This window comes from Eucalyptus grandis, chromosome 8 (genome assembly GCF_016545825.1).
Source record: "Eucalyptus grandis isolate ANBG69807.140 chromosome 8, ASM1654582v1, whole genome shotgun sequence".
NCBI classification, from domain to species: domain Eukaryota; kingdom Viridiplantae; phylum Streptophyta; class Magnoliopsida; order Myrtales; family Myrtaceae; genus Eucalyptus; species Eucalyptus grandis.
The window spans coordinates 64,655,527-64,682,533 of NC_052619.1; the positions used below are offsets into that span (position 1 = coordinate 64,655,527).

General features: G+C 41.0%; 4 protein-coding genes across 6 annotated transcripts; 2 read left to right on the forward strand and 2 right to left on the reverse strand.

Moving 5' to 3' along the window:
* The first annotated feature begins 7,715 nt into the window (after positions 1-7,715).
* Positions 7,716-8,627, forward strand: LOC104414683. The gene has a single exon (XM_010025841.3). The coding sequence runs from the start codon at positions 7,866-7,868 to the stop codon at positions 8,358-8,360; it is 495 nt and encodes a 164-aa protein (XP_010024143.2). The 5' UTR covers positions 7,716-7,865; the 3' UTR covers positions 8,361-8,627.
* A 2,034-nt stretch (positions 8,628-10,661) lies between these two features.
* Positions 10,662-14,363, forward strand: LOC104414684 (pentatricopeptide repeat-containing protein At3g62890). 3 transcript variants are annotated; one of them, XM_010025845.3, is made up of 2 exons: positions 10,662-13,805; positions 14,088-14,363. In XM_010025845.3, exon 1 carries the CDS (start codon positions 10,874-10,876, stop codon positions 13,265-13,267), a length of 2,394 nt encoding a protein of 797 aa, XP_010024147.2. In that variant the 5' UTR covers positions 10,662-10,873; the 3' UTR covers positions 13,268-13,805; positions 14,088-14,363. The 3 variants fall into 3 exon arrangements, with proteins under 3 accessions (XP_010024147.2, XP_010024144.2, XP_010024145.2); XM_010025842.3 differs by having other exon boundaries at positions 10,662-13,427; positions 13,526-14,363; XM_010025843.3 differs by having other exon boundaries at positions 10,662-13,427; positions 13,637-14,363.
* A 3,785-nt stretch (positions 14,364-18,148) lies between these two features.
* On the reverse strand, positions 18,149-20,922 carry LOC104414685 (putative pentatricopeptide repeat-containing protein At1g56570). The gene is made up of 2 exons (XM_010025846.3): positions 19,984-20,922; positions 18,149-19,813 (listed from the first exon to the last, which is right to left on the reverse strand). The coding sequence occupies exons 1-2, from the start codon at positions 20,614-20,616 to the stop codon at positions 18,605-18,607; spliced, it is 1,842 nt and encodes a 613-aa protein (XP_010024148.2). The 5' UTR covers positions 20,617-20,922; the 3' UTR covers positions 18,149-18,604.
* A 312-nt stretch (positions 20,923-21,234) lies between these two features.
* LOC104414686 (alkaline/neutral invertase A, mitochondrial) lies at positions 21,235-25,724 on the reverse strand. Its single transcript, XM_010025847.3, has 6 exons — positions 24,576-25,724; positions 23,755-23,914; positions 23,344-23,555; positions 22,319-22,812; positions 22,150-22,198; positions 21,235-22,020 (listed from the first exon to the last, which is right to left on the reverse strand). The coding sequence occupies exons 1-6, from the start codon at positions 25,362-25,364 to the stop codon at positions 21,694-21,696; spliced, it is 2,031 nt and encodes a 676-aa protein (XP_010024149.1). The 5' UTR covers positions 25,365-25,724; the 3' UTR covers positions 21,235-21,693.
* Positions 25,725-27,007: the final 1,283 nt, after the last annotated feature.

Below are 27,007 nucleotides of genomic sequence, written 5' to 3' on the forward strand. Positions count from 1 at the left end.
ATTCTTCTCTAATTTTATCTCTAACTTGATCACCTATAATTTGGGGTAAACCAGCTAAGAATTTTTCTTTCCAAAATGGTTGATTGCAATCAGGTCTGATAAGAACCCTTTGAAGGAAGAATTCTTTGTATTCTCTAAACCTTCCTAAGGATTTACAGCGCATATTGGATAAGAGATCTTGATTCCTATCTCTAATATGTGAAGGGTCTCCTACGAAATGTTGTGAAATAGAATAGATAAGAGTATTCACCGCATCTTGGATGAGATGTCCTTGATCATCATCCATGCGTTGGCCAAAATCATCAATTTTATAAGCGGTTAAAATTTGTATTTTATGTTCATCAGTCAAATAATTATCCCACCAACCTTTTAGTTGTCCAGTAAATCCGACAACTAAAAGATTAGCAACAACATGATCATAAACGTCTTGCTGAGTTTTGTAGGCATTGGCAAGCATTACCATGTTGTTAAGAATATTCATGATATTGCTTTCGGCAACACCATCTATATTCCATTCATAAATGGCATCAGGAGAGTATTTATTATGTATTTTCTGTGATGATTCTTCTTGGGCAATGTCAGGTGGAGTAGCTCTACTATAGTAAAGCTTCTGAGGTTGTCTCCAATTGAGTCTATTAATTTCAGCGACGATTCATAATCGAGTCACCAGATTGTTTGGTTAAAGTACCGATAGTGGGTTGGTCGAGTGTCTCTAATGATAAGATTCTGAAATTTAGGAGTGTCTATAATAGGGGCAGGCTCTAGCTTTGATTTCCCTAGGAGTTTCTTTTTTTGTTCTATGGCTTTTGCAAACTCCGGGCTAAGATTTTTTGGAAATTCAAAAGCTTTAAAAATGGGTTTTTTGAAAGTGTCTACTTGTGGTGTGGTGAGTTAGGTAGGATTATGTATGGTGGATTCTATCCTATTTAGCTGTTTTCCTATGGTCGCTAAATGTTGATTAGTGAAATTATTTTGTTCAATGACTTTGTGAGTATAAAGAGAGTCTCCTTGATTTGGAAGCCTAAAAGGGGTAGCTGTAACCTCGCTTTCTCCATGTTGTATTTTTATACGTCTAAGAGGGGGATGATTGGATTCTATGGTTTCACAATTATCAAGTTTCCACTTATAATGATGATCTAAAACAATTATTTCTTTTGGCTCAAGAAATTGTTCTTCTAGCCAATCAAAGAAAAATATATGGACTTCATATTCATATATGTAGTCGTAATATTTTTGTTTGATGTCTTTTGCTTTGTCAGCAAAGGTTTTGAAGAACCATTCTCTGATTTGTCTGTTGCTTTCAGAATTAAATTCTTTATTAAGGAAAACCTTGTTTGGTTCAAATTGTTTTTCTAAAACATTAAGCTCGGCATCTATCATTTGCGAATAAGTGAGAGAATGATGAGGAGAATCTGTATTTTCTAGGACTGGTTCAGGCTGATTTTGTTGATAAACAGGCCTGGAAATCCCTGATCTATTATCTAAACCACTAATTTCTGGTTTAGGAGGTGTCTCATGATTACTTCTACTAGTGGAAGGGGGTAAAGGTGTTGTATCGTGTGTGGGAGTGTCTCTATGCATACTAGGAGGAATGGTAATTATAGGAGGAAGGTTGGGATTAAGATCTACGGACCTTGTATAGGAATTATGAAAAGAAGGACTAGATCGTGAATCGAATGATCTTCTAGGAAATCTAATGTTCACTCTTCCTTCTGGATGTTGAATGACATTAGTAGGATCTGTATTTTGAACAACTTGTTGGGGAATTTGGTTTTCTAATTCCCATTGTTAAGTAAAGTAACTTGGTTCTAATTAATAGACCTAGGAATTGTTGTATTTGCTCTAGAAATGTCAGTTTGAAGGAGAAGTGTTTCTCCTCGAGGACTATGTTTGAAAGCATTTTCTCCAAAAGCGGAGGACATGGCTTTATAATGAATTCTATAGACAAGGGCTAAAAGAATAGATCCATCTGCTACTTATATATATATAATTTTTTTTTCCCTATCATTTTATTAGTAATTTGGGCTTGAGCTTATGAGTAACTACTTAATATATGTAGACTCTTTTTCTCTCTTATAGTGGAATCCTCAGCTTAATATAGCCATAGTTTAAGGGTGAACCAATTTAAAGCCTTACGTCTCAAACTTTCTTTTTCGCTCTCACTCTTCATTTTTCTTTATGATTGTGTGGCGAATCCTAATACATCATATCAGAGTTTGGTTTGAAGTTAGGGTTTCTTGGTGAAAAAGAGATTATAAAAAAAAATCTAATCTTTGGAAGGTGTCGTCAATTGGTCAATCACAGATTGAAGTAGAGAAGTTCAGGAAAAATGTTTTTGAGTTATGGAAATTAAAGATGGAGGCTCTGCTCATAGATAGACATCTGTGGCACGTGATTGAAAAAGATAAACATGAGGAAAGATCCAAAGGGAAGTTGAAGGAGGATGAAGCAAAGAAATCCACGTCTACTAAATTGAATGAGTGGAATATTAGCGATCGGAGGGTGCAATGCCTAATCTGACTATGCCTTGATGATAATGTCCTAATAAATGTGACTTCTGAGAAGACAACGAAAGATCTCTAGACAAAGCTAGAAAACCTTTATCGGTGGAATTTATTTTGCAGAAGTGACTATACATATAAAAATGAGTTTTTGACCAAAAAGGGGGGAGAGGAGTTGAACGGTTAAAAGTGAATCATGATAAAATCTTGTGTCGCAAATTTTCTTCCTCACTCTCAATCTCTATTTTTCTTTATGATTGTGCTGCACTAACAGTAATATCTTGCAAATGCAAGATAAACAAAATTTATACAGTTTTATGGGACAAAATACCAACTAGATGAAGTGCTTGGACGGCCAAACACAATACGCACACCTGCAAATTCTATGACACTAGTAACTTAGTAATGTTAGCAGATTTAATATAAGTGTTAAAAGGAGGGCATAAACCCCTTATTAGTATGTAGGGTATTATCTGTTATGTCCTTCGAAACCAGAGCATAGGAATCTTAAATTTGCTAAAAATGCCGCTAGAAAGTTTGGAAGGTTGGCAATTGGTTACCATTATCCTCATAATTTTTAGGAGATGTGTGTTTGTAGTAGGGGTGTGCAAAATAATCGAGAACTGCCTTAAATCGAACTGAACCGACTTAAAATTGGCAATTTTTATGGCGACTGGTCCGATTCTTGGGTCTAAATTATTGGACCTAGTGAGTATCGATCCGATTTTTGGGTCTAAATTATTAGAACCAGTGAGGCGAGTATCAATCAAGTTTCTGATTCTAGATGTGGAATCGTCCACCCGAATAGATACACACACATACACACACATACTAAGATGGTCTACAACACGAGGAACTCCTCTTGAAAGCCTATAAAACCCAAACAAATTTGGTATCTTAGGCTACGTTTGGTAACGTTTTTGTTAAAAATTTGTTCTTGGGAATAGAAATAAAAAAAATTATTTCTGTTCTGGGAAACAATTTTTGAATAGAAGAATACGTTTGGTAACTGCACAAAATTTATATTCCTAGAATAGAAAAGGAACAGAAATATGTTCGGTAAATTTGTATAATTTTTTAATATTTTTATTTTATTTTTCTTTCTTTCTTTTGGCCGACAGGCTCACCTAGCCACGCCGAGGCTCGCTGGTGGCTGGACAAGCTCGACCTTGCCTTGGTTGGGCGGCCGAGCCTCATTGGGGTTATTGCCGGCCATAGCCGAGGCTGGCGACCAGCCAAAGAAAAAAGAAGAAGTGTTTTTTGAAATTGTTTTCGGGAACTAGAAACAAGTTTTTTTTTTACTTCTTGTTTTTGTTTCAAATCTGTTTCCAGGAATAAAAGTGTAAACAAACACTTTTCTGTTCTTTTTTATTTTCTGAACAAAAGAACAAAAATTGGATTCCGAGGAAGAGAAACAAAAATTTGCCAAACACCCTCTTAGTCACGAGAGCTTCTACGAATTACACTCGTACTCAGCAAAGATTGCCAAACAGCTTTAGAAAGATGGACGCTCAATGGAGAGATGAGCCCTAGATTCGTGGGCAAGCTACATAACAAACATGTGTCATTTACATAGTACCATTTATTCATCCTGTCAAAGTCAAGTAGCTTGTTCAGAACAGCAAGCCGGGCAATAATCCCAAACCGGAAACCACCACACCGATAAACATGCCTTGGGGTTCTACCATAGAGCTTCTAAGGAGATGAGAGGAGATCGATGCGGGATTATAGTGATCGGAAATCGATCCTGTGGATCCACTAAGGAATTGGATCAGATCGGGATCGAATAGTTTCCGGTTCTCATTTTGTGAAATTGGTCCTTATCAGGTGGTTTTCGGTTTTAGCGTGAGAACCGCCCGCCCTGAATCCAATCACTCCTATTCGTATGAATCGAACTAAATCTATTCTCATAGTTTTTTCAAACAGACGTGTGTTCTTTTGAATCAAATTTATCTACTTATTTCTCTTCCTCGGCTCATCTATGAAATCGTCTCCTGTATGGTTATTAATGCTACTTCACTGTTACGCTGGCGACAGGGCGTTTCTCGGTGGCGTATGAGGTTACTGTGTTAAGGTTGCAAAGTGCCTTGTCCTTTCGGTGAAGAAAGCCAGCTTGACCTGTCATCATCTACTATCTCCCGTTTGAAGTTAAAACCCAAGAAAGATCAGCAGAAGCCAGTACCATATTTGCAAACATCACTAATTCAATTCTGTCCCGGCCCAACCCATCGATTTGACAGTCCTGGTCAGCACGTATAGCATAGGACCATCAGTGGTGCTATCTTGGCCAGGCCAGGTGGGGAGGGGGGGGGGGAGGAGGGGGGTTGGGACGATGACCGTTTTCATTACAGGCTGCCCAACCGCCTCAATTGAAAGGGATTAGCGGCAAGTGTACCTCTGCAATAAAGACATCACAGAGAAAGGCTCTCGTAAGGTAAGTTCAGCCATTCACTCGTGCCCCTACACCAGGTCCACCAAAATCCTTAGCACTCTCTCGTCTAATAAATGCGCATGAAGCAACATCGTTGCCTCAAATTTTTCACGCCAGTTCCTTGCATCGAACGTACGCGAAATTCGTATATCCAATCGACACGAGTTCTCTCGCGAAATGTCTTCATCTGGCAACACGAGCATGGTCAAGAGCGCGCATTGAGTTCGCGAACGAGGAGGGGTCGAGAGCGGTTGTGTTGGTTCGATCGGATTAACTTCTGCATTTAGTAAGCAGCAGATTCAGAATTTTTTGTGTTGGTCTTTCCCATGGCAATCGTACGTCTTCGAGGGTCTAGGCCAACCCAGCTTACTCTCTCTCACCATAGCTTAAAGCTGTTACGTGTGTAATTGTGAACCAGAAACAGCTTGTGGAAACAGAAACAGCTTGTGGAAAGATGTGGGGGAAGCGCATTTGACGTGGTCAATAATCAAACTCCTCTTAAATTTTGGGAGAAAATACTAAAAAAATTATAAACCTATTATATTGATATCAATTCAGTCATAAACATTTCAGTTAAATTAATTTAGTCTTGAACTTTTAGTATTTATGTTAATTGAGTCTATCCGACTAATTTTTACTGGAAATCATTGACATGATATTGACCATTTTATGATGTACAACTAGTGTTAATGTGAATAATTTTATAATTTTATAATTTTTTTATGATTTGTTTTTATAGTGGCCAAATGAAGGCCTGTGAGCCCTTGCTAGCCAATCGTTGTCGAGGGTCGTAGCCCTCACCTAGGCCCTCATTGGTGGTGGGCAAGGGTGGCTCTCATCAATGGGCAATGATGGCTTGGTGAGGGTCACCAACATCGATAAAAAATAAAATAAAAAATTCAAAAATTCAAAAGAATATGAAAAAGATGTAAAATTTGTCAATGTAAGACAGTCAACCTTTATTTTAGCAATTTCAAGTAAAAATTGATCGAATGGACTTAATTAGCATAAAGACAGAATTGTCTAATTGAAATATTTATAATTAAATTGATAGTAATGTAATAGGTCTAATGCATTTCTAGTAGGAGTGAGTAGTTTCACATTTCACCTTAAACTTGCCCATCAAAACCAATTTTCCAAAATTTTGAAACTTAAAATCTGTAATCTATCATATCACAGGTTAAAGTCAGTTCTAAGTCTACTTAGGTTTCATTTGCATTCTTAATTGAATGATTATAGCATATAATCATTTTTAATGACTATTATTTATTACTATAATTCTCTGACCATAACTCATTTAAACACATGAAAAATATAAAATATTAACAAGGCAAAAGTCCCGATCATGGATATTACCAAAAATGAAAGTCAGATTAATGATTATAGATTACACATTCATCATCGAATGCTATAAAATACTGTAGGATTATGCAAAGACATGAAATAAGAGAAATATAGGATTGGTCCACCTCCAATCTAGAACTTGCCCATTGGAATTGATTCGCCAATTTTTTGAACTTGGAACCTACTATGCATAATTTGGAACTTGGAATTGAATCGGTTCCTCTAAGTCGGTTCTTCGATTCTCGATTCTACTCTCGAACCATAATACTTCCCCTGAAATTTTGCCATTATTGCAAGTAAAATACCAACATCGTAAAAAAAAAAAAAAAAAAAAAATTGCCAACATAGGAGAGTGCACTTTTTATTGTTATCTATCTTTGATCCTCTTTTAAGAATTGGCATGAATTCAGTTTCCAATTATGATAAAGGCCTATCTCAACCTCTTCAAATAAATTGATTCTATGGCGTCATCTTTGTTAAGTCGTCAACTATATTAACAATAAAAACGATTATTTTTAGAGAATTTATTTTTCAAATCATTTATTATTTTCGAAATAAACGAAACTGAAGATTGATAAGTCTTTTCTTCCCTCTGGAATTAGGTCGACCTAGATGAGATTTCCACCAAAATATGAGAAATTCTCAATGAAACAATCTCAAACGGTGCAGACCTGCGAGGGCCGGCGATGCGCGAGCGCGCCACGTCAGCCCCCCAATAAATGGAGACTGGTTACGGTTCCCAACTACGCGCCACGTGGGGTCCCCTCGTTGGCAACCTCCATCAACCCCAGCCCTTCCGCCTTAATTCCGCCAATTAATGTTCAACCGCACAACCTTCGCTCTGTCTCGGGATCGCATCGCCCCCTAAGGAAGAAAGCCCCTCCTCGTCAGCAATATTACACATCTGCCACCCCTCTCGTCGTGGCCAGGAACCGAAGCTTTTTGGCTCATAAGAAAGGGATGACCATATGGGACAAGCTTAAATTGAGAAGCGCATTAATCGGACCAAACTAGTTGATCCAGTCTGATTCTTGATTTTGAGAAGAACCCGACTAATGGACCAAACCGACTCCTTTTTAATATCTTAAAAATAACGACAAACCTTAAAATAGTAATAATTCTAGTTTTTTTTTTAAATTAAATTTTTTGCCAAGTGATCAATTTTATGAAATGGGAGCAGATTGATTGGTCCCGTTTGGTTCAAGAGCTGTCCAATCGGGTCTCCTATCCTAAAAGTTGAGAATCCGTGTCCTACCGGTTCAATTCCCGATTCCTAGGTGAGATTGAATCGATCCGGATTCTTGGACTGGTCAAGAGACCCGACCGGGATGATATTTACGCAAATCGAGGGGCCCAAAAAGGGCATCTTGGGGATATTTGTCCCGTAATCTGATAAGGCAAAGTCCTACGCGCTCTCCACTATAAAGACGCGAACTTTATGCACCGCTTTCAGCTCACTTCGTTTTCGCTTTGCCTTTCTTCCCCGAGAATTCTTGCTGCGAAAAGGAGAGAGAGAGAGAGAGAGCTTCAGAGAGGGAAGCAACCGGAGCGAAAACCAGGAGGAGGGGAAGGAAGAGAAGCTCGGGAAGATGGCGTTGATCACGGACGAGATCAGAGCCCAGGCCGAGTTCTACCGTGGGGACGAGATATGCCAGGAGAAGTCCCGGTTCTTGCTCACCGAGATGGGGCTCCCCAACGGTCTGCTCCCGCTCAAGGACATCGAGGAATGCGGGTACGTGAAGGAGACCGGCTTCGTGTGGCTCAAGCAGAAGAAGAAGGTCGACCACAAGTTCGAGAAGATCGGGAAGCCGGTGACCTACGCGCCCGAGATCACCGCCCAGGTCGAGCACGGCAAGATCAAGAAGCTGACGGGCGTGAAGACCAAGGAGCTCCTGGTGTGGGTCACCCTGTGCGACATCTACCTCGACGACCCGCCCACCGGGAAGATCACCTTCAAGACTCCGTCCGGGCTGTACAGGTCCTTCCCCGTGTCCGCGTTCGAGATCGAGGAGCCGGCCAAGGACGGGGGTAAGGCCAAGGGAGTGGAGGGAGCGAGTGCAGCCGTGGAGGTTAAGGAGGTTTAGGAAGACTCCTCCGGATCTTGTAGTTCTCGTCTTTACCAGTTTTCAGTCTTTGGGTTTTTACTAGTCTTGGTCAAAATGCCTTTGTTGCTAGGCATGTCTACCGTGGGACGCTCGTGATGATAGACGGCCCTGCGAACGTGGAATAACGCTTATTGCTTGCTGAATCTCATCTTTGAAAATTGTCTTTGCTTCAGTATATGTCTTTGCGCTTTCGTTTATGTTAGAACGCCCTTGAAGGCGAAGTAATTAGCCCCACTTTGCCGTCAATCCATGGTTTCTGAGAACTCATGTCGCAGACCAGACTGTAGGGATTACGCTGTTAAAAGTCCTTGCTGGAAACAAATGCAGCTTAAATCAGGAATAGAGCTAGGGAAGGGGATACTCAAATTACTGTGGGTCTGCGCACTAAAATCTTTGCAAGTTCTCATGTTCTTTCCAGTGCCTTTTTATTATCTTTTTCGTTTTAAGCGAGGATGCTTCTGAGCAAAACCCAACACAGCATCCAGTTCAGACTAGACAGAGTTAGGAACAGGCGCTAGGGTTATATGCTAGCAAGCTTGTATGCTTTTCCAGATTCAATATCTAAAATAAAGGTGGCTTTTCTTTTTGGACAAATGATCTGCATTTCTCCATTAAGAGATGTAAGAACAGACAAATCTCATTAGCTAATTGACCCTAGTTTCATGGTGCAGTTGCACACCATTTCCATCACTCACGAAATTACTGCGCAAACACTAGCATTTCTCCTGGGTATATGTCTTTGTCCAGTTCACTCTGGCAGCATCTCGATAGCTGTATCTAGGAAATGGACAACAATTGAAAAATGGCAATTTTCTCTTGGATATGCTTTTAGCGTGAATGGCAGTGGGCAGATGCTTGCTTAGTCCTCAAGCAACTGATTTCCCATTTTTAGTGGCATTTCGCTTTCACCACCAGATTAAGCCATGACCTGTTATTATAAATGTATTATGACTAGTACCGGCGATTTTGTTTCGCTTCAGATGTAAGATAACCTGGGGGCGTTGACTAATTGTCTAGTGATGGAAATTCTGTAAATGCCGAATGCTTCTCCCATTGTTAGATTAGCACACTAATATAGGGAGGCAAAATAGTAGATGTGTCTGACTTTGGCGATAATTTTGCTTTGTTTAGACCACAGAGCGAGTCCTGAGTTGGGCCCGAGGCCATTAGCACAACTAACGGTCCATTACCAGTTACGGTGAGTGGTCAAGTTCGAACATTTGTACAGCGCACAACGTATATAGCAAGTTGCTGTTAAAATGGTGTTGCGACTGTAAGGAAGAAAATGCTGAGATTGAGGACGTGCGACTTCCACACATATATCCTGATAAGGAAGAAAACCCCATAATCTCCTCTCAAGTGACTTAAAAGACTTTGGCTCCTTCGGTCAAAATCACTACCGGGCCCAATGAGTATGCACAATTCTTCAGGGGGATTTCCTCTGGATGAACTACTCATTCACTCATCAGCAATTGCCGACCAATTTTACGACTTTGGGCAAGCGTGACAAATGAGATTGCGTGGAGCATTGAAGCACCGAATTCAGACATCCAATGTTTGCACCCTTTGTTCTTCCTGTTCGCATGTCCACAACACGCAAAACGGGTGATCTCTTGTTTGAAGGAGGAAAAACTCACATGCGGCATGGGAAAGGCTCGGTCATAGCAACTTGGCCGCTGCAGCAAGATCCATCACAGTTTTCGTGTGGGGCACTCTCGTTTTTCCTCTGGTCTTCCTCTTAGAGGAAGCTAGAGGGAAAATCAGAAGGCCATATGGAACCTGTGGCTATGCTACAACTTGCCATTAAAATATCTCATGCAGTTCGTGTGTCGCTGAATTCTTTTGCTCCGGAACATAAAGTAGAGTTAAAAAGTAAGAAAGGAATGCACTTTTCTCGTTCTTAAAGTATGGTGTAAGATTCTATGCATGATTGAAAGGTGCCTTTGATCACCTGTTGGCAATACTAAAGCTTGACAATTGAGCTGCCTCCTTTTAGGAATTGTTTATGAAATCTGGGCTACTCCCTAATCTTGCAAATTCAGCTTGTCAAACATGATGACGTTTCGATTAAGTTGAAATTGAAAAATGCCTTTAAAATAAAGGTGCGTTTCTTTTACGGAATGTATTTTCCTTTTATATTCGGAGATCAAAAGCACCCTAAAGTTAAAAAATGAGCGACCTTCATTTATTTATTTATTTATTTCGGGTAGTTTTTTTTGTTGAAATTTGAATTGACTATGGTATTTAGTATTCGAACAACTCAACGTGGTTGATGTCCAACAACCAAAAGAACAAGAGCACACGTCTAAATTGACTGGGTTCGAGCAAGATCCGATTTTTCGCCAGTCAAACTGAGTTTGAGCAATTTCTCAGTCCCCGCCAAGGTTCCCGACCGATGACCAGGAACTTGTCCGAGCTTCACCAGATGATTTGCGCCACGCTACAATGACACGGCCTTAAGCGGTCGGTCATCAGCACTCCGCCGGCGTTCCATGAATTTCGCCAAAGTTCGCAACTTTACGACGCTCGTCAAGCCAGGTCTGCATTGCCGTCCCTCTTTTGCTCCCACCATTACCCTCTCTATCCTAGAAACCCACTTGGGACGATGCCACAGCCTCAAGCAATTCAACCAAATCCTGTCTCAGATGATCCTCACCGGGTACATCGGAGACGCTTACGCAGCGAGCAGGCTCCTCAAGTTCTCCACCGACTCTAGCTTCGTCCACGTTACTTACTCCTTTCGTCTCTTTAGTCATGTTGAGAACCCAAATGGGTTCTCGTGGACCACGATGATGAGGGCGTTTGTGCAGAACGATAGCCCTCAAAGTGCCGTTTTCCTTTACAAGTTGATGTTGAATCAGAATGTGGGTCCTGATAATTACACGTATCCCATTTTAGTTCAGGCTTGTAGTTTGCGGTTCTCGGAATTGGAGGGGAAACAAGTGCATGATCATGTTCTGAAACTGGGTTTTGATTCGGATGTTTATGTCCAGAACACGTTGATCAACCTGTACTCGGTGCATGGGAAGATGAAAGATGCACGGAAGCTGTTTGATGAAAGTATCGTTCTGGACACCGTCTCATGGAATTCGATTCTGGCGGGTTATGTTCAGGTGGGGAATGTAGATGAAGCAAAACTGATTTTTGATCAGATGCCTAAAAGAAGTGTGATTGCTTCAAATTCGATGATTGCTTTATTTGGAAAGACAGGACGTGTGGTGGATGCGTATGAGCTATTCAATCAAATGGAGGAGAAGGATATGGTGTCATGGAGTGCATTAATTTCTTGTTATGAACAAAATGGGATGTATGACGAGGCTTTGGTTATGTTTAAAGAAATGGCTGGTAGAGGTGTTAGAGTGGACGAGGTTGTTGTAATTAGCGTTCTTTCAGTGTGTGCACATTTGTCTGCTGGCGAGATGGGGAAATTAATCCATGGACTGTCGGTGAAACTAGGGATTGAATCTTATGTTAACCTTCAAAATGCATTGATTCACATGTATTCAATATGTGATGAGATACTGGTCGCAGAAACGCTATTCAGAACTGGACACCCTCATCTGGACTTAATATCCTGGAACTCCATGATATCAGGGTATTTGAGAAATGGATTGATCGAAAATGCAAAGGCATTATTTGATTCGATGCCACAGAAGGACATAGTATCTTGGAGCGCAATGATATCTGGATATGCTCAACATGACCATTTCTCAGATACTTTGGAGCTGTTTCAAAAGATGCAGCTTACAGGAATGCAGCCCGATGAAACCATTTTGGTAAGCGTCATCTCAGCTTGTACTCACTTGGCTGCCCTTGATCAAGGAAAATGGGTTCATGCGTACATTAGGAAGAATTGCCTCAAGGTTAATGTTATTCTAGGAACGACCTTGATAGACATGTACATGAAGTGTGGTTGCGTTGAAAATGCATTGGATGTTTTCCAATTAATGGAGGACAAAGGTGTCTCCACGTGGAACGCTATGATTCTTGGGTTTGCCATGAATGGCTTGGTAGGGAGGTCACTAAGCACCTTTCTAGAGATGAAGAATTGTGGTATAACACCTAATGACATAACCTTTATTGGAGTTCTTGGAGCGTGTAGACATATGGGCTTAGTAGACGAGGGATGCTTTCACTTTGATTCCATGGTACAAGAATACAAGATAGAACCTAATGTCAAGCATTATGGGTGCATGGTGGACCTTTTGGGACGTGCTGGTAAGCTTAAAGAAGCAGAGGAGCTTATTGAGAGCATGCCTATGGCACCAGATGTTTCTACTTGGGGAGCCCTCCTCGGAGCCTGTAGAAAGCATGGTGACATAGAAAGGGGGGAGAGGGTAGGAAGAAAGCTTGTTGAGCTTCAGCCAGACCATGATGGTTTCCATGTGTTATTATCAAACCTGTATGCTTCCCAAGGGAATTGGCAGAATGTGCTTGAGATTAGAGGAATTATGGAGCAGCATGGAGTGATGAAAACACCAGGTTGTAGCATGATCGAAGCAAATGGAGTGATTCATGAATTCCTGGCTGGTGATAAGACGCATCCTCAACTAGAAGACATTGAGAACAAGTTAGATGAAATGACTAAGAAGTTAAAGAGCGAAGGTTATGTGCCAGACATGAATGAGGTTTCTCTTGAAATCGACGAGGAGGAAAAGGAAACGACTTTGTTGAGACACAGTGAGAAGCTTGCTCTTGCATTTGGGCTTCTCAATATCCCTCCAGCAATGCCAATTAGAATAATAAAGAACTTACGAATATGTAATGACTGTCACACAGTTGCTAAGTTCACCTCTAAAGCTTACAACCGTGACATTATCGTGAGAGATAGACATCGATTCCACCATTTCAAGCAAGGAAATTGTTCTTGCATGGACTTTTGGTAGCAAATAATCTGAAACCAGAGTTTCCTTGCTGGAGAGATCCTCACGTTTGAACTTTTGATCCTTTAAGCTCTTGAGGAGCACCTCCTTCTGCTGAATGCCCCAGCATGCCCAGAAACGCAAAATCCAGTGTGGATGAAGGAAAGGCCTATGATTATTTGAGGTAAAATCTTCTGGTTTCTGAATTCCATATGATTTTGCTTATTTAGGAGAAAGATCCTGAATGAGAGATCAAACACAACAATCTTGTGAAACTGTTAGGAATGGGAGGACAGATTGGTATCTGGGCATGACATTTATTTCTCATTTATTCCTTGCTGGAGCTTCAAAAGATTTAGGACTTCTGAAGAAAGTTAAATTTTCTGAAATCAGCTTTGGGCAACGATGTTGCTTTCCAAGTATGAGATCAGTCTTCCAAGTAAAAGTTTCTGAAATCAGATTCAAATCAACAAATTGCTGCATCGGTTGTCCACACAACCTTGAATTGGATGCAGTTTCATGAATGCTGCCTGAGCAAGTGATGGAACATCTTCTGTAAATGGTATTTGACTTTTTCCCTTGGTTACAAAATCTCTTTTATATCATGTTGAGAATTGCTAGTAAAAATAGATTTGACTATACTAACGGTGGAAAGTTGTGGAAAAGAGACAATACTTCATTTTGCTGGCAGGAGCAATCCTCAGAGCAGATTCCTGTGTCCTATTTAGCTGATTGGATTTTATGCCTACATGTTGCTGAAGACAAGGACTTGTTATTAGTCTTAAGTGAAAGTTGCATAGGATGCCTGTGCAGTGCATGTTTGAAGGGCTGGTATATGTCGCAGGGATGAAGAAGCTCTTTCTTCTGATGAGTGGGCCACAATCTCTGCAGAGAAGAAGTCTGAGACTATTTGCCTGAGGACATACACAACTAGAAATTGTTATGATCTTTAATTTTTCTTTGAGGCTGTTAAGTTTTAGTCCTTCTGGTTGTGCATATAGCTGAAATCATTCTATTTGTCGTCTAAACGCAGAAGAGATAATGTTTTCTTATGAGAGTCTGCAGGAAGTGGTTCTTGATTTTTGCCATAAATTTAATCTTATTCTTATAATTCCATAAAGGTTTGGCTTATTAATTAAGAAATGAATGTGTGGATGTAGATTATGGGCTTCACACCTGTCCGGTTTATTGCTGAGTACATACAATCTTATGTTCATCTTGAGCTCGCCAACTTACTTTGATGCCAAAAGGCAAACTTTCAAAGTGAATCAAGTTGAAGCTTGGCCGGCTAGTACAGCATAAGCATCATGTCCAGGAGGGAATAGGTTAACTTCCTCACATGCCAATCCTCAGGCCAAGAACTGGTCAAACTGGTTCACAATTTGCACCTCGTTGAACAAGGGCAAAGCTGGCTTGCACATGATGCTGCACTGAACTAGATGAATGACCGCCATCCATCGAAACAGTTGGTCCCAGTCCTTTTTAAAAACAATAAAATGCATATGGTGGGTACATGACTTGCACCAGGATTAAACATCAGCAGCATTACTAAGCTGCATAAACAAAAATGCACATGGTGGGTACATGACTTGCATCAGGATTAAACATCAGCAGCATTACTAAGCTGCATAAACAAAAAATTTCGATACTCCACATAATGAAAACATGACCTTTCTCAGGTCATTATCCTACCGTGGAGCATTCTCACATGTAACAGAAGATGACAAGTATCCATCTTTACTTCATCCACACGGTGGATATGCTGGCTTGAATCACCATCTGCAGCAGCCACTTCTCTCCATGAGAACCAGACGAAATTAGTTGATTTGGCTTATGCGTAAGAGGATCCAAAGGGACCCATTATTCCAAGAGTCTGGTAAAAGTGCATTTACAAAGTAATCAGATGGATACTTATCAAACACGGTGATGTAATTAGCCAAAAAATGCACCAGTAGGTCAATTTCATATGTAGCTACCTTCAGTATTTCTCGCCTGGCAGACAATACTAACTCGCCATGCAGCAACTTAAGCAGTGAGCCAAGTAGTGGAGGATATTTTACCTTTTTACGTCAGATTCTTGAAACAGACAGGAGAGCTATGCATCAATGAAGCATTTATGTACACCGGTACAAGGAAGTTGCAGAAGATTGTATTTTGCCAACCATAATGCTGAAATCGTGATTCTAAAGCTTACGATTTTACAATCCAATAACCAATGACAGCTCGACTCGTGCCAATATCAAATTTGCTAGAATCACTGTACATTAGCTTGTTTGGGTTGGAAATCATCAAATGAAAACATTTACAAGAACAATCGAAGTCCACCAATTTTGACTTTCGCCATTATGTGAGTCTTCGATGCAATTTGACAGAAGCCCACAACTATTCCACCATGGTATGAATGGAAGTGAGCAAGAACTCATATAATTATATTCGAACCAAGATATGGTCATGATTAACTAATTAGGTAAAATAAGCCCGTCAAAGTGTCATTTTCTAGTGGCCAATGGGGTTTCAATAGGCTTACATATATGTGTCTTTCTTAACCGAATGGCTTAAGTTTTTAGATCGGACTTCTTAACATAGTATTAGAGAAATTTCCCGCATCCTTCATACCCCGTTTTAAGTTGGTTCCATGTGAATCCCCATTCTATAGTCCTCTGTGCATTCTTCATATGGTTGCAGTCTCGTTATAATGTCACCTAATTCATGATTTTAATATCTAGTCCATTTTAATAGGTAAAGAAAAATCTATTGATAGAGCACCAAGCGAGTGCTAAACCCTAAAAATTCATTAAGAATAAAGAGATCCTTAGGCCTCCTTTGGATTAGCATTAGAGTAAAGTCAAAAAAGAGTTTTCAGGAAAAAGTAAAAATAATTTGATAAACTGTAACTGGAAAATGCATTAGAAAGCAATTTAAGAAGAATGCTGTTTGGTGAAAATATATTTAAAAAAGTGCTTTGGTGTGAACAATTTAAGCTTTTTTTAAATTTTGATTATTTTAAATTGGAGAAATGAATGATTGCAATTTTTTTTTTTTCATGTTAAGGGTAATGTAAATGTGGCATATTAACAAATTTAAGAAAGAATCGAAAGTGTTGGATCGAAAAAGGGATGGGAAGTCGGAAAGTGGGTCAAGTATGAGCGATGAAAGGGAGCAGGGAATGATGGGATCACGCTGGCGGCGGAGATGGGCTGATCGTTCGACCGGCAAAACTACGACGAAAGGGGCGATGGTGGATAAATGGGCCAATCCGGTCAAGTTGTGCGAAAATTAGACATCGTTTGTTTCATGAAAAATAAAAATTTAAAAATATTTTCTAAAAAAATCATTTATCATTTGAAATATTTATTGCAAATACTTTCTTTAACAATTGTAATTTATATTTAAATATTTTGAGTCAAACGTTTTGTCCAAACAGGTAAGTTATGACTAGCGCCTAATATTACCTTCGTTTTTATTAACGTGAGGATGTTTAAATTATCTGATTACAAAACGTTGCGTGTTTGCAAAAAATTGACATTTAGAGGATTGTGAGCCCGTTTAGTTTGGCTTTTGGGAATGCATTTGCAAAAATGTAAATACCTTTGGATAAATGGAGTTTTCAAATACAAATATCATTTAGTAAAATTTTCACTGAGATACAACTTTTGCCAAAATACTATTTAATAAAATTTACATTTGTAAATGACTTTTACTAAATTAAAAAAACAAAAAATATTTATATATATTTTTTGAAGTCTCGGCCATTAGACCGCCCGATCTAGTGACCTCGGCGGCCGTCACCTAGGGTCTTGCGATTCAAGCCATCAATTGCTTGGGTCGCGTGACCCAGGCATCACTTGAAGTCCGGCAACGATCGCCGAGGTTGGGTGACCTCAGGCGACAGTTGCCGGCACATCGCCGACGCATGCGACCCCTTGGCCGCTAGTTGTTGGCCTTTGTGCGGTGGTTTTCCTCGAAGATGAACAGTAATCGGAACTTGCATTCCGAAAATGTAAGTTCCTAAAGGATTTCCAAACCTGCTTTGGACTAAAGGCCCTTAGAGTTCTTTGGAGATGCAATTGTATCTTACTAAAGTCGCCCAAAAAACCGAACTAAACACATTTGCATTTGGCCAAGAGACTTTAGAGTCCCAAAGCCCATTCCTAAAGCTAAACCAAACGAGGCGTGTATGAGATTTTCTTATTGCGAGAGATATTTCGATTATTAATTAATTGAAAGAAGTTATTCATGCAATTTGAAAAGAGAGAATAATTTCAAGATTTTATGATGCTTTTTATAATACATAAAAGATTCACTAGAAGAATTATTAATAGATGATTCATTCATTCATTTTTTTTTTTTGTGGAAAAATCCTGCGAACTTAGAGACTTAACTACCTAGAGGTAGAGGTCAATAGAATAACCTTTAAGCCCTATTAATAAGTTTAGGCATTTTTATCTATACGGATGGCCCCCACCCAAAATAATTTGTATGCAATTGGTGAGATGCAAACGAATACCAACCCTGAGGGATGACAAATTTAAATCACTGAGTTCATTGGTTGACATCTGCAGAAGGCTGGCTATCTCAATAGCATCTGATCCTGTTCCTCTAAGCATATCAGGATCTTCCATACCCATAATCCTATGTTTGAACTTCTCTGACACTTGAATTTTAAATCAGAATACAGAGACACTGGACCATATAAACTCAAGTGAAGATTTTATTGAGGAGAATCACACTAGCTGAGAAGTAGTGTCAATACAATCAATTTTTGCTGCTCCATCTGTTAGCTTCATCCAGATGAACATTACATACTAGAAGGTATGAACTAGCAAACTTCATGTGAAACAAACAAACATACCCTAGAGACTACTCGCATTTGACGTATCGCGAAGTCTTAAGTGCCGGAGTATGCATGATGAAATGACTGCTCTTATTCATCTCACTATTCTGGGAAAAATGGGGCTTGAACTGTACAGCTTCTACAAATTAATTCAACCTCAAATTACAAGTTGCATTCACCAAAAAAAAAATTAGCCCAAGGAGATAAAAAAATGGGTAACAGGAGTGATCAAACAAATTAAAGCTTCAATCAAATTATTTATCAATTTGCGTACAATGTTCCTTCGCCCTTTCTGCTTCTGACTGTGAACTGAAGTAGGATATATGTTTCTCAACTGAAATCACCTCAACAGTATAATGCCCAATATTTTTTTCCATCTTGAGCTGTTTGTGAATTTCAAAACTGCATTATCAATAATTGCCTCGCCTGCGCTAGGCAAATTTGCAAATCATGCGGACACATAGGGTCAGTCTGAAGTCTCCGTGATTCTCAGGCTGTTCTATGTTACTTCTGTTTTTCTTTTTATACTATCTTCTTTTTTTCTTTCTTTTACTAGGCCTGTCCGTATTATCTAGGGCAGGCACATATCCTGCGTTTTTCATGTCCCAAATTAGTAATCCAAGAATTTCATGCACCCTCGGAACCATTTTATCTCCAGCAACGAGGCTAAAAATCTGGTTTCCAACATCAATCCAACTCCTCCCAGTCTCTTTCTTGCTACCCATGCCCCTCATTAATTTCCTAACTCGTGCAAACTCCCCCCACTTACCTTCAGCTGCATAAATGTTTGACAGGGTCACGTAGGTTCCAACCAACCTTGGTCTCAATTCCAGTACCCTCTGTGCTACCAATTTTCCCAGCTTCTTAAGTCTGTGTGCTCTACAAGCTCCAAGAAGAGCACCCCAGACAGACTCATCAGGTCTAAAGGGCATACTCTCTATCAATTGATAAGCCTCCTCCACTCTCCCTGCACGGCCAAGCAAATCCACCACACACCCGTAGACCTCCTGGCTTGGGGTAACATTATATTCACTCATCAGTTCAAAGTACCTCAACCCTTCATCCACAAGACCAGCATGGCTGCAAGCACTCAGAACGGCCATAAATACAATTTGATCAGGTCTTATACCTGACCTGACCATGTCATCGAACAACTTAATGGCCTCTCTTCCTTGTCCATGAGCACCAAATCCAATCATCATAGATGTCCAAGAGAGCAAGTTCCTGTGAGACATAGAAATGAATATTCTATGTGAATCATTTATGCTTCCACACTTGGCATACATGTCAATAAGTGCATTCGCAAGCCCCATGCTTCTCTCAAGTCCTCTTCGAATAATTACCCCATGAATTTGTTGTCCACATTTCGTTAGTGCCAAATTACCACATGCAGCTGTAACACTTGTGAATGTGAAGCAGTTCGGTTGAAACCCTTGGGACTCCATTTTAGAGTATATAATAAGGGCCTCACTAGAATCTGGTCTTTCATATCCAGCTATCAAGGTGTTCCACGTGATTACATCTTTCTCGTGCATTTCATGGAAACATTGACTCGCCTCAGATAAGCAACAGCACCTGCAGTACATGTCTAAAATAGAATTCATGACAGGTAGATTGAAGAGAAACCCGTGCTTGACAGCTGATGCATGGAGTTGCAGGCCAAAGACTTGAGACCCAATTGAGGCGCAAGCTCTAACTGCAATCGAGAAGCTAAATGGGTTCAGTTCAGCTCCTTCCTGATTTGACATAAAGCGCATAAATAATGTGAAAAACTAGTTTAGGCTGAGACCACTTGAGAGGAAAATGAATGCAAACATCATAAATGACCACATTCTGCTTTATCAAGTTAACTTAGTCCAAAGCAAACTAATGAAAGGTGGTTGTTCAAGACATGAGACACACGTACCAATAACATTTGGCGAAACACGTTAAGCCCGCTGTAGCCATCTCCTCGGTGGGTAAACCCGGTGATCAATGTAGTCCAAGAGACCTCATTCTTTGCCTGAATATGGCGAAAAACCACGCAGGCATCATCCATGCTAGAGCAGCACGTAGCATACAAGTCCAGAAGTGCATTTTCAACATACATGGACGCATCCAAGCCAAGTTTGATTGCCCAGCCGTGGACTGACACTCCATGCGAAAGGCTTCTCATGCCTTTGCAAGCCTTCACGACACTGGATAAAGTAAACTCATTTGGCTCCTTCCCGCCCCGAACCATCTCACAGAACACAGCCCACGATTCGTCGTAGTAGTTATTAGAAGAGTAGCCAGCAATCATGGTCGTCCAAGCAACAACATCTCTGTGAGGCATTTCGTCGAACAGGACGCGAGCTTCCTTCACCAGCCCACTCTCGAAGTACGTTTTGACCAGATCTGTGGACAAGACCGATGGGTCCTTCCGCAAGAACGGTGGGTTCGGTTGGGTGATGCAGTTTCGGACCCGCCTAAGCGAGTTCAGCACAACATTTGGTATTGGCCGGTAATGGGTTGTGGATAGCAGTTTCTTGGCGCTCATGGAGAGTGCCGTGCCGCTCATAGCCTCCCCAAGCACGACCAAAGCGTCATCGGTTGGACCGCCAAAACCGTCTCGGATCACGCAGGTACGGTCGAGACGAAGCTTTGCGCCAAATGAAAACGGCTCTGAACGGTCCAGAAGAAGCAAAAAACGGATGAAAATGTGTTTGGCTAGTTACTGTTCTCTCAAACGCCAAGGTGGAACCAAACGGGCTCGCTACGGTTTATAACCAAATAACCCGGTCGATGAGCTCAGTTAAAAAGGGTCAATGCTGATTTAAGATGTCTATGCAGATTAGACTCATTTTAAGAAAATTTTGCTTTTATCATGTCGACGGCATCGGATGAGCTTGGCCTGTGTCCTGTCGCTGTGGTCAAACAGTCATTTTCTAGATAATGAAATCTGTACTTTGTCACGAGGAACATCTTCTGGACCAGATTTGTGGGCAAGTAATTTCTTCCCAGAAGCGTTTTTGAAACCGAACAGCACGGAGAAATGAAACTATGGAATCCATTGGAACGTACGGCGCCATGTCAAATGCGGATTGGCAACATATCATCTCTGTTGTCCGCAAATATGGGGCGAATATGGAACTCAAATCTACAAGCCCGAGGAATCAAGTAGATATGGCAGAAGAAGTTGCTGATAACGAGAGTTTACTAGTACAAAGTATAAAAAATGGGTGTCACATTACATAGTAGGTCACGAATGACAATATCTCAGATAACTAGTACTAAAATGCCAAAACAATCTCTGTGGTGTGTATAAGTTACCTATCAAGAATCACATTCTTTGCTAATTTCCTGTCTCTATCACCACATTTCACTTGGACACAATTTATTCCAATCAACGTAGTAATTGATTGGCTAACAAGTTAACATGTCTATGTACAAATGACCTGTAACCTGTATGCTCTCGCTGTCAAGCAAGAATTTGATGCTCCAAGCTCTACTAGTCTATCCCAAACTCAGCAAACTGTACAAATACGTGAGGCATAATTCCGCCTTCAAATGAATGTAGCCTTGTTAGACAAGAATCTGTAATTCAGAATTATGTGGAGATCAAGTGAGCCCTGTGTCTGGCGATGAACTCAGTCTCTCACACCAGTATCTGAGACCTCGCAGCACCTCGAGAGCATTTCCTCCTTCCTGACTTGCTCAGTGCACAGACGCAGATTTCAAGTAGCTCGTAGTCCTCCTCCCAGAACAGATTAGATGCTGTCTCTGGGTTCTCCAGAAGCATTTTCGAAGTCAAGAAACCAGCAATAGTCCATGTTTGGAAGAGTCGTGATTGCTTTCCAATGAACCTCCCAGTTCTAGTATCGTAGTATTCTGGCCAACGGTCCTCTGAAAGTCTCTTCTCAGCCAAGGCTACTGCCTTCTCAGCTAATTCTGGTCTTCCCATCTTGATGCATGCCAACGTGAACTAAACATAAACAGAACGATATATGGATGAGTAATTTAAATTTGCATTAATGCAAAAATCATGCATGGCAAGTTTGAGAAAACCATTTAAGTTGAGAAATACTAGAAATGGTAGGTAGATCAAGCTCACCTGCCACAGGAGGGTTGGCCAGGAGCCTCCATTATGATATGACCAAGGACTGAACATTAAAAGATGGAATTCCTTGTTAGTGGATGGCAATAGTTCACATAATGCGCCACAATTGATTAGGATAAGAAATCAAGTGCAAAAGCAGGATTGCAACAAAGCAGAGACTTACGTGTTCTTTGGATCACTTCCAGTAATTATACGCCAATCTTCATTCTCCAAAGCAGGATAACAGATCTTTAGAGGCATATGCCCGATAAGATCATCCCATTTGGCTTCAATCAAATTCAAAATAGCTTCATTTTGCTTTGGTGTACCTAGTGAGGAAACAATTGACCAAAGATTCCCGAGGGTGAACAATCTAAAATCCATGTGAGCTGGCTGCAGGTTGCCAATCAGATAACCACCATTCTCAGGAATCCAATCCATTAACCACAACGGAATTTGGTCCGGATAGATATTGAACTTATTGGTGGCATCTGTTGAGTATTCCTCTGTTTTATAACGGTAAATCTCGTTTATCTTCCTCATATCTACCCAATAATATTCTCTAATGTGGAAAGAAAGAGCACTCAGCCTATTGTTGATTGCCCTCACCAAATTCTTGGAGCCATCATTTACACTAAGCATCTCCCGAGAGCATCGCAGTGCATTATAGAATAAAGCCTGTAAAATCAAAGCGCTTCATGATTGAGACAAACTGACTCTTCAGTGAACAAATCAAAGCAAATTCCTCAGAGTTTCAAGAGAAGTCAGACATGATCAGAGGTCAACAAGAAACAGAAAATCAGAAGCCAAAATACAGAGGATATTCTAACTTCTGCTTTAAGGAGTTGATATTTTCAATACGTCATTATGTTCACAGGGAAAAAATATTTCCCAACCTAGGTACCTACAAATCACAGCAGAATACAAAAACAAACAGTACATTTTGGTAACAATTTGAATTTACCACCGTAAAAAAGTTAGGCCCATACAAGGTACAAGATTCTTTTTGCAGAATTTCTTTAATGTTCAAAAAACAAGACCTTGAGTAAAGTCTAAATGAGGAATTTCCACTTTACCGATTAATAAGCAGTGACATGAGACGGCCAATATCTAATTCCTTAAAACTAAATGGGGTACTGATAATGTTTACTTTTACAAGCACGGACAGAAGATTGGAATTTCAAATAGCTTAACTCCTAGTGCACTTACTTGAATTTCCAGAGGGTGACCATGGATACCCATCCTCCGGTCTATCATACAGGAGCCATCAGTAACAAGCAGAGAAGGGAACATATCAAAACCATCAGTTAAACACAGGTTCATAATCAATTTGATGCCAGTCTGGACATCCACTCTCTCCTGTAATGCATAATCACCAGTGATCTTCCCATAGGCCCTTAGCAGGATAATCCACCACAGCCCTACAAAGAAAAGGAGTAGCAAGCAACAATGTCAGGTCCTAAATAGCTACAACAGAATGGAAATGTTGAAAAACCAATTGTTTGCCAATGGGATACACAGCAGAAAAGTCAAAGTTTGACATTTCCCTATAGTTAGATCATGATCAGGATCAGGATCTAAATTATAGAGCATTGTCTATATCTTTCATAGCGGACTAACCAGAATCTACAGGGGCAACACGCCCAATAGCTGACTCGCCAAAATCAGGATCTAAAACCTCTTCAACTTTATTTTCATCAAGAGGCACAGTCCTAACTTTAAAGCTTGCAGGCATCAAACCCTGTCCAGGACTGTAACAATCCACTGTCTTCTCCCAACTCTGAGAAAAAATGCCATAATCAGAATTTGGCCCAATTCAAAATTGTTCCACATACTGGAATCCAAATCATAGACGATCTTCATTACTTCAAAACTCAACTACAAAGAAGGTGCATCTCTTGAAATCAGCCCTTGAGCTAATTAAGATTTTCCTTTCGGACGAAGACAGCAGGTCAAAACAATGAATTATCAAATCGAGCAGAACAAAGTTTCAGACCATATAAAAAGGAATTGCTCTTGGAGTCTAGGAAATCGAAATGCATGCATCCTGGAGAATCAAACTATCATGTGATCACCTTATATAAACCAGAACTCAGAAACTAGCTCACAGAGTACAAAGCCACAAACTCATGGAGCATTGCACACCCATAATAAGTGAAAACACCAGATATTACATAACAGAGCTTTCAATAGCCCAAATAAGTTCACACCAAAAGCAGCAAAATCTTAAGAGTAGAGGGGACTCGTGCAGGCAAGTGTCGCTCGATATCAGAAAAACATTTTAGTTATACCAAGCAACAATGTAAAGGGAAAGTTTTAAATTGCGTTCAATTAATAACTTGAGAGAAACTAGCAGCAAGACACGTGCCTATGAAATTCAGGGATATATACACATGGGCACAAGGATTAATTGGTGAAGCACAAACAATATGAAGACGGACCTGCAATTGCAATGTGTGAAGGAGAAAGTTCCTCACAATCTCTCCTTCTCCCTTGAGCAAGAAGGCTAGGGCAGACGGCACAAAGTCACGAATAAACACCTGATCATAATTCAGTGGCTGCTTATCCCCTGGATCATTCGCCGCCATGGTCCCCACCGGGCTCCCACAGTACATAACAATAGCTTCCTCCAATAACCTCCACGCCTCCTTTTCGACCTGACTTTCCTCTCTCTTAGCACCAACATCATTGAATTCATTCAGACTAGCCTGAGATTTCTCCAAATCTATGTTATCATCAACAACTTCTATACTAGAATCCTCCCCTCCTACAATATTCTCATCCTTATCAATCCTTTCAACCACCAACGGCTTCGCATTCATTCCACCCTGAACATAAATCCTCTCGAAATTGTTATCATTCACGCGGGTTTCCACCGAAGTCGACAAACTCCTAACAGCATTAGCAACAACGACAGCCCCTCTATGACTAACATTACCACGAAGTCCATGCGATTTCAATAAATCCCCGGACCGCCCAAAACCCGACCCGGCAAAGCAAAAACCGGTCCGGACCTCCTCAACCGCGCGACCCACATTCACAGCCCGACATCGATTGGCGTGCAAAAGGCGTCGACCGAAGTCGAAGCGAAAGCTCGACAAAGCACCCATTGATCCGGCGTGTCTACACTCAGCAGAAACGAATCTAAACGGCGCAGGGCATCTGGCGGCAAACAGAATTCTACAAGCAGGCGTCATGGCCGAGCTACCCAGATGAAAAACCGTGTTCATCACGAGCAATACCGATCCGGGTCGACACGAATAGCCAATCAAAGTCGTATAAACACGAAGACGTGCTCAACAATCCACTGAACCTACGCGCACTCGCCAATACGGCACATTTGCGGGCGCCACCGGACGCCGAAGAAAGATGGGATTTTGAGATGTGGGTTTCGCTTGCGAAGGGAGATAATCGCGGGAGGGAAGAGAGGAGAGATTCTGCGGATGCAGGAGAAAGAGAAGTTCGAATTTGACGTCGGTGGTGGCGCAAGGAAACCGAGGGCGGAAGTGGGTTTGCGGAAATGGAAAGGTCCCGTTTTTATACAAGCGGCGAGGAGAGAACGAAGGCTTTTTTCTCTGCCTTGGAGACGACGAATGGCCAAGGCCAACGGTGGAAAACCGGATTTACCTCGCTCTCCCTCCTAAATAAAAATAAGAACCAAAAAAAAAGAAGAAAAATTCTTGAGTTTTGACTTTCAGATGATGGATGACTTTTCGCTCAAAAGCAATAAAAATTAGTGGCGATATTTAAAATCAAATTAAAAATAATATATTTCAGCTTCTAATAATTCACGTTGAGAATAAAAATAGCATATTTTTTTCTCCATTTTGAGTACTATGGTTGAAAACCAACAAAAAAGACACAAATATTGTTGGGTATATTAAGCCTTTTTGCTAAATGACACAGTTTTCTATCACTTGTCCAAATGAGCGGAACTTATATATTACATGAAATAATGAAAGACTGGCATAAGACTAAATAAAGGGGTTTCATCAGTAAAAGAAATTAAATTCGGACAATTTCCCATTTCGGAAGCATTTAGTTAACGTGATTAATTAACAAAAGAGGGGATAAGGCTTGATGACGAGGCATCCACCGTTGTCGGGCTCCTGCCTGCCTGCCTGTAGCTCGTGGTGGAGAACTCCCGACCACTGGCGTGCCGCCACGTTGCGCCTCGATAGCGGCCCGTCTCGTAATCCCACCGGTCGTTGGATTTTCCACGTCATTGTCCTCAACTCGACTTTGTCATTGGCGAGAAGAGGACGCCACGTCGGAAAAGTGCCGTGGACGGCTCCAAAGCGATGCCGGCCACGTGGCCACAAGCGGCCTGGCCAGCGCGCCACGTGGAAGTCGGTCGGAATCCCAGCGGATATCGTTCTTTCTCAGCCATGGAGAGTCCGAAGATTCCGAACTGCCTTGTGGAACCCGAAGAAAGCTGAAATTTTTTAAGCTCGTGGGAGTCCTGAAATTCGTCGAGCTCGACTTGAGCGACGTGGCGAGTTCGACATGCATCGTTTTTAAGATGTGAATTCTCGACGAGTTGCCGGGTCTGATGTGAAGATGCCTAGCCTTTGCCGCATTCGCGAAGGAGTTGATGTTACGCACGTATATTCGGCATGGCGAGTGGGGGAAGAGGGATACCGTGAGCTTCTGCTGACGTTCACAATTTCTGTGGCTTGTTACTTTGTGGGGAAAGTTTTGTGATCTTGAAAAAGAAGGGGCGTCATTCATTTGTCAAATTGTTTCTGAGAATCTTCGAAAATGACGAACGCTTGTAGAATCTTATGAAGTTTCGGTTTCTCGCATGCTACTGAGTAGAAGAAGGGTGAGGCAGCGCAGAGGAACATCGCATGTTTCTGCATTGTGTCTCTGT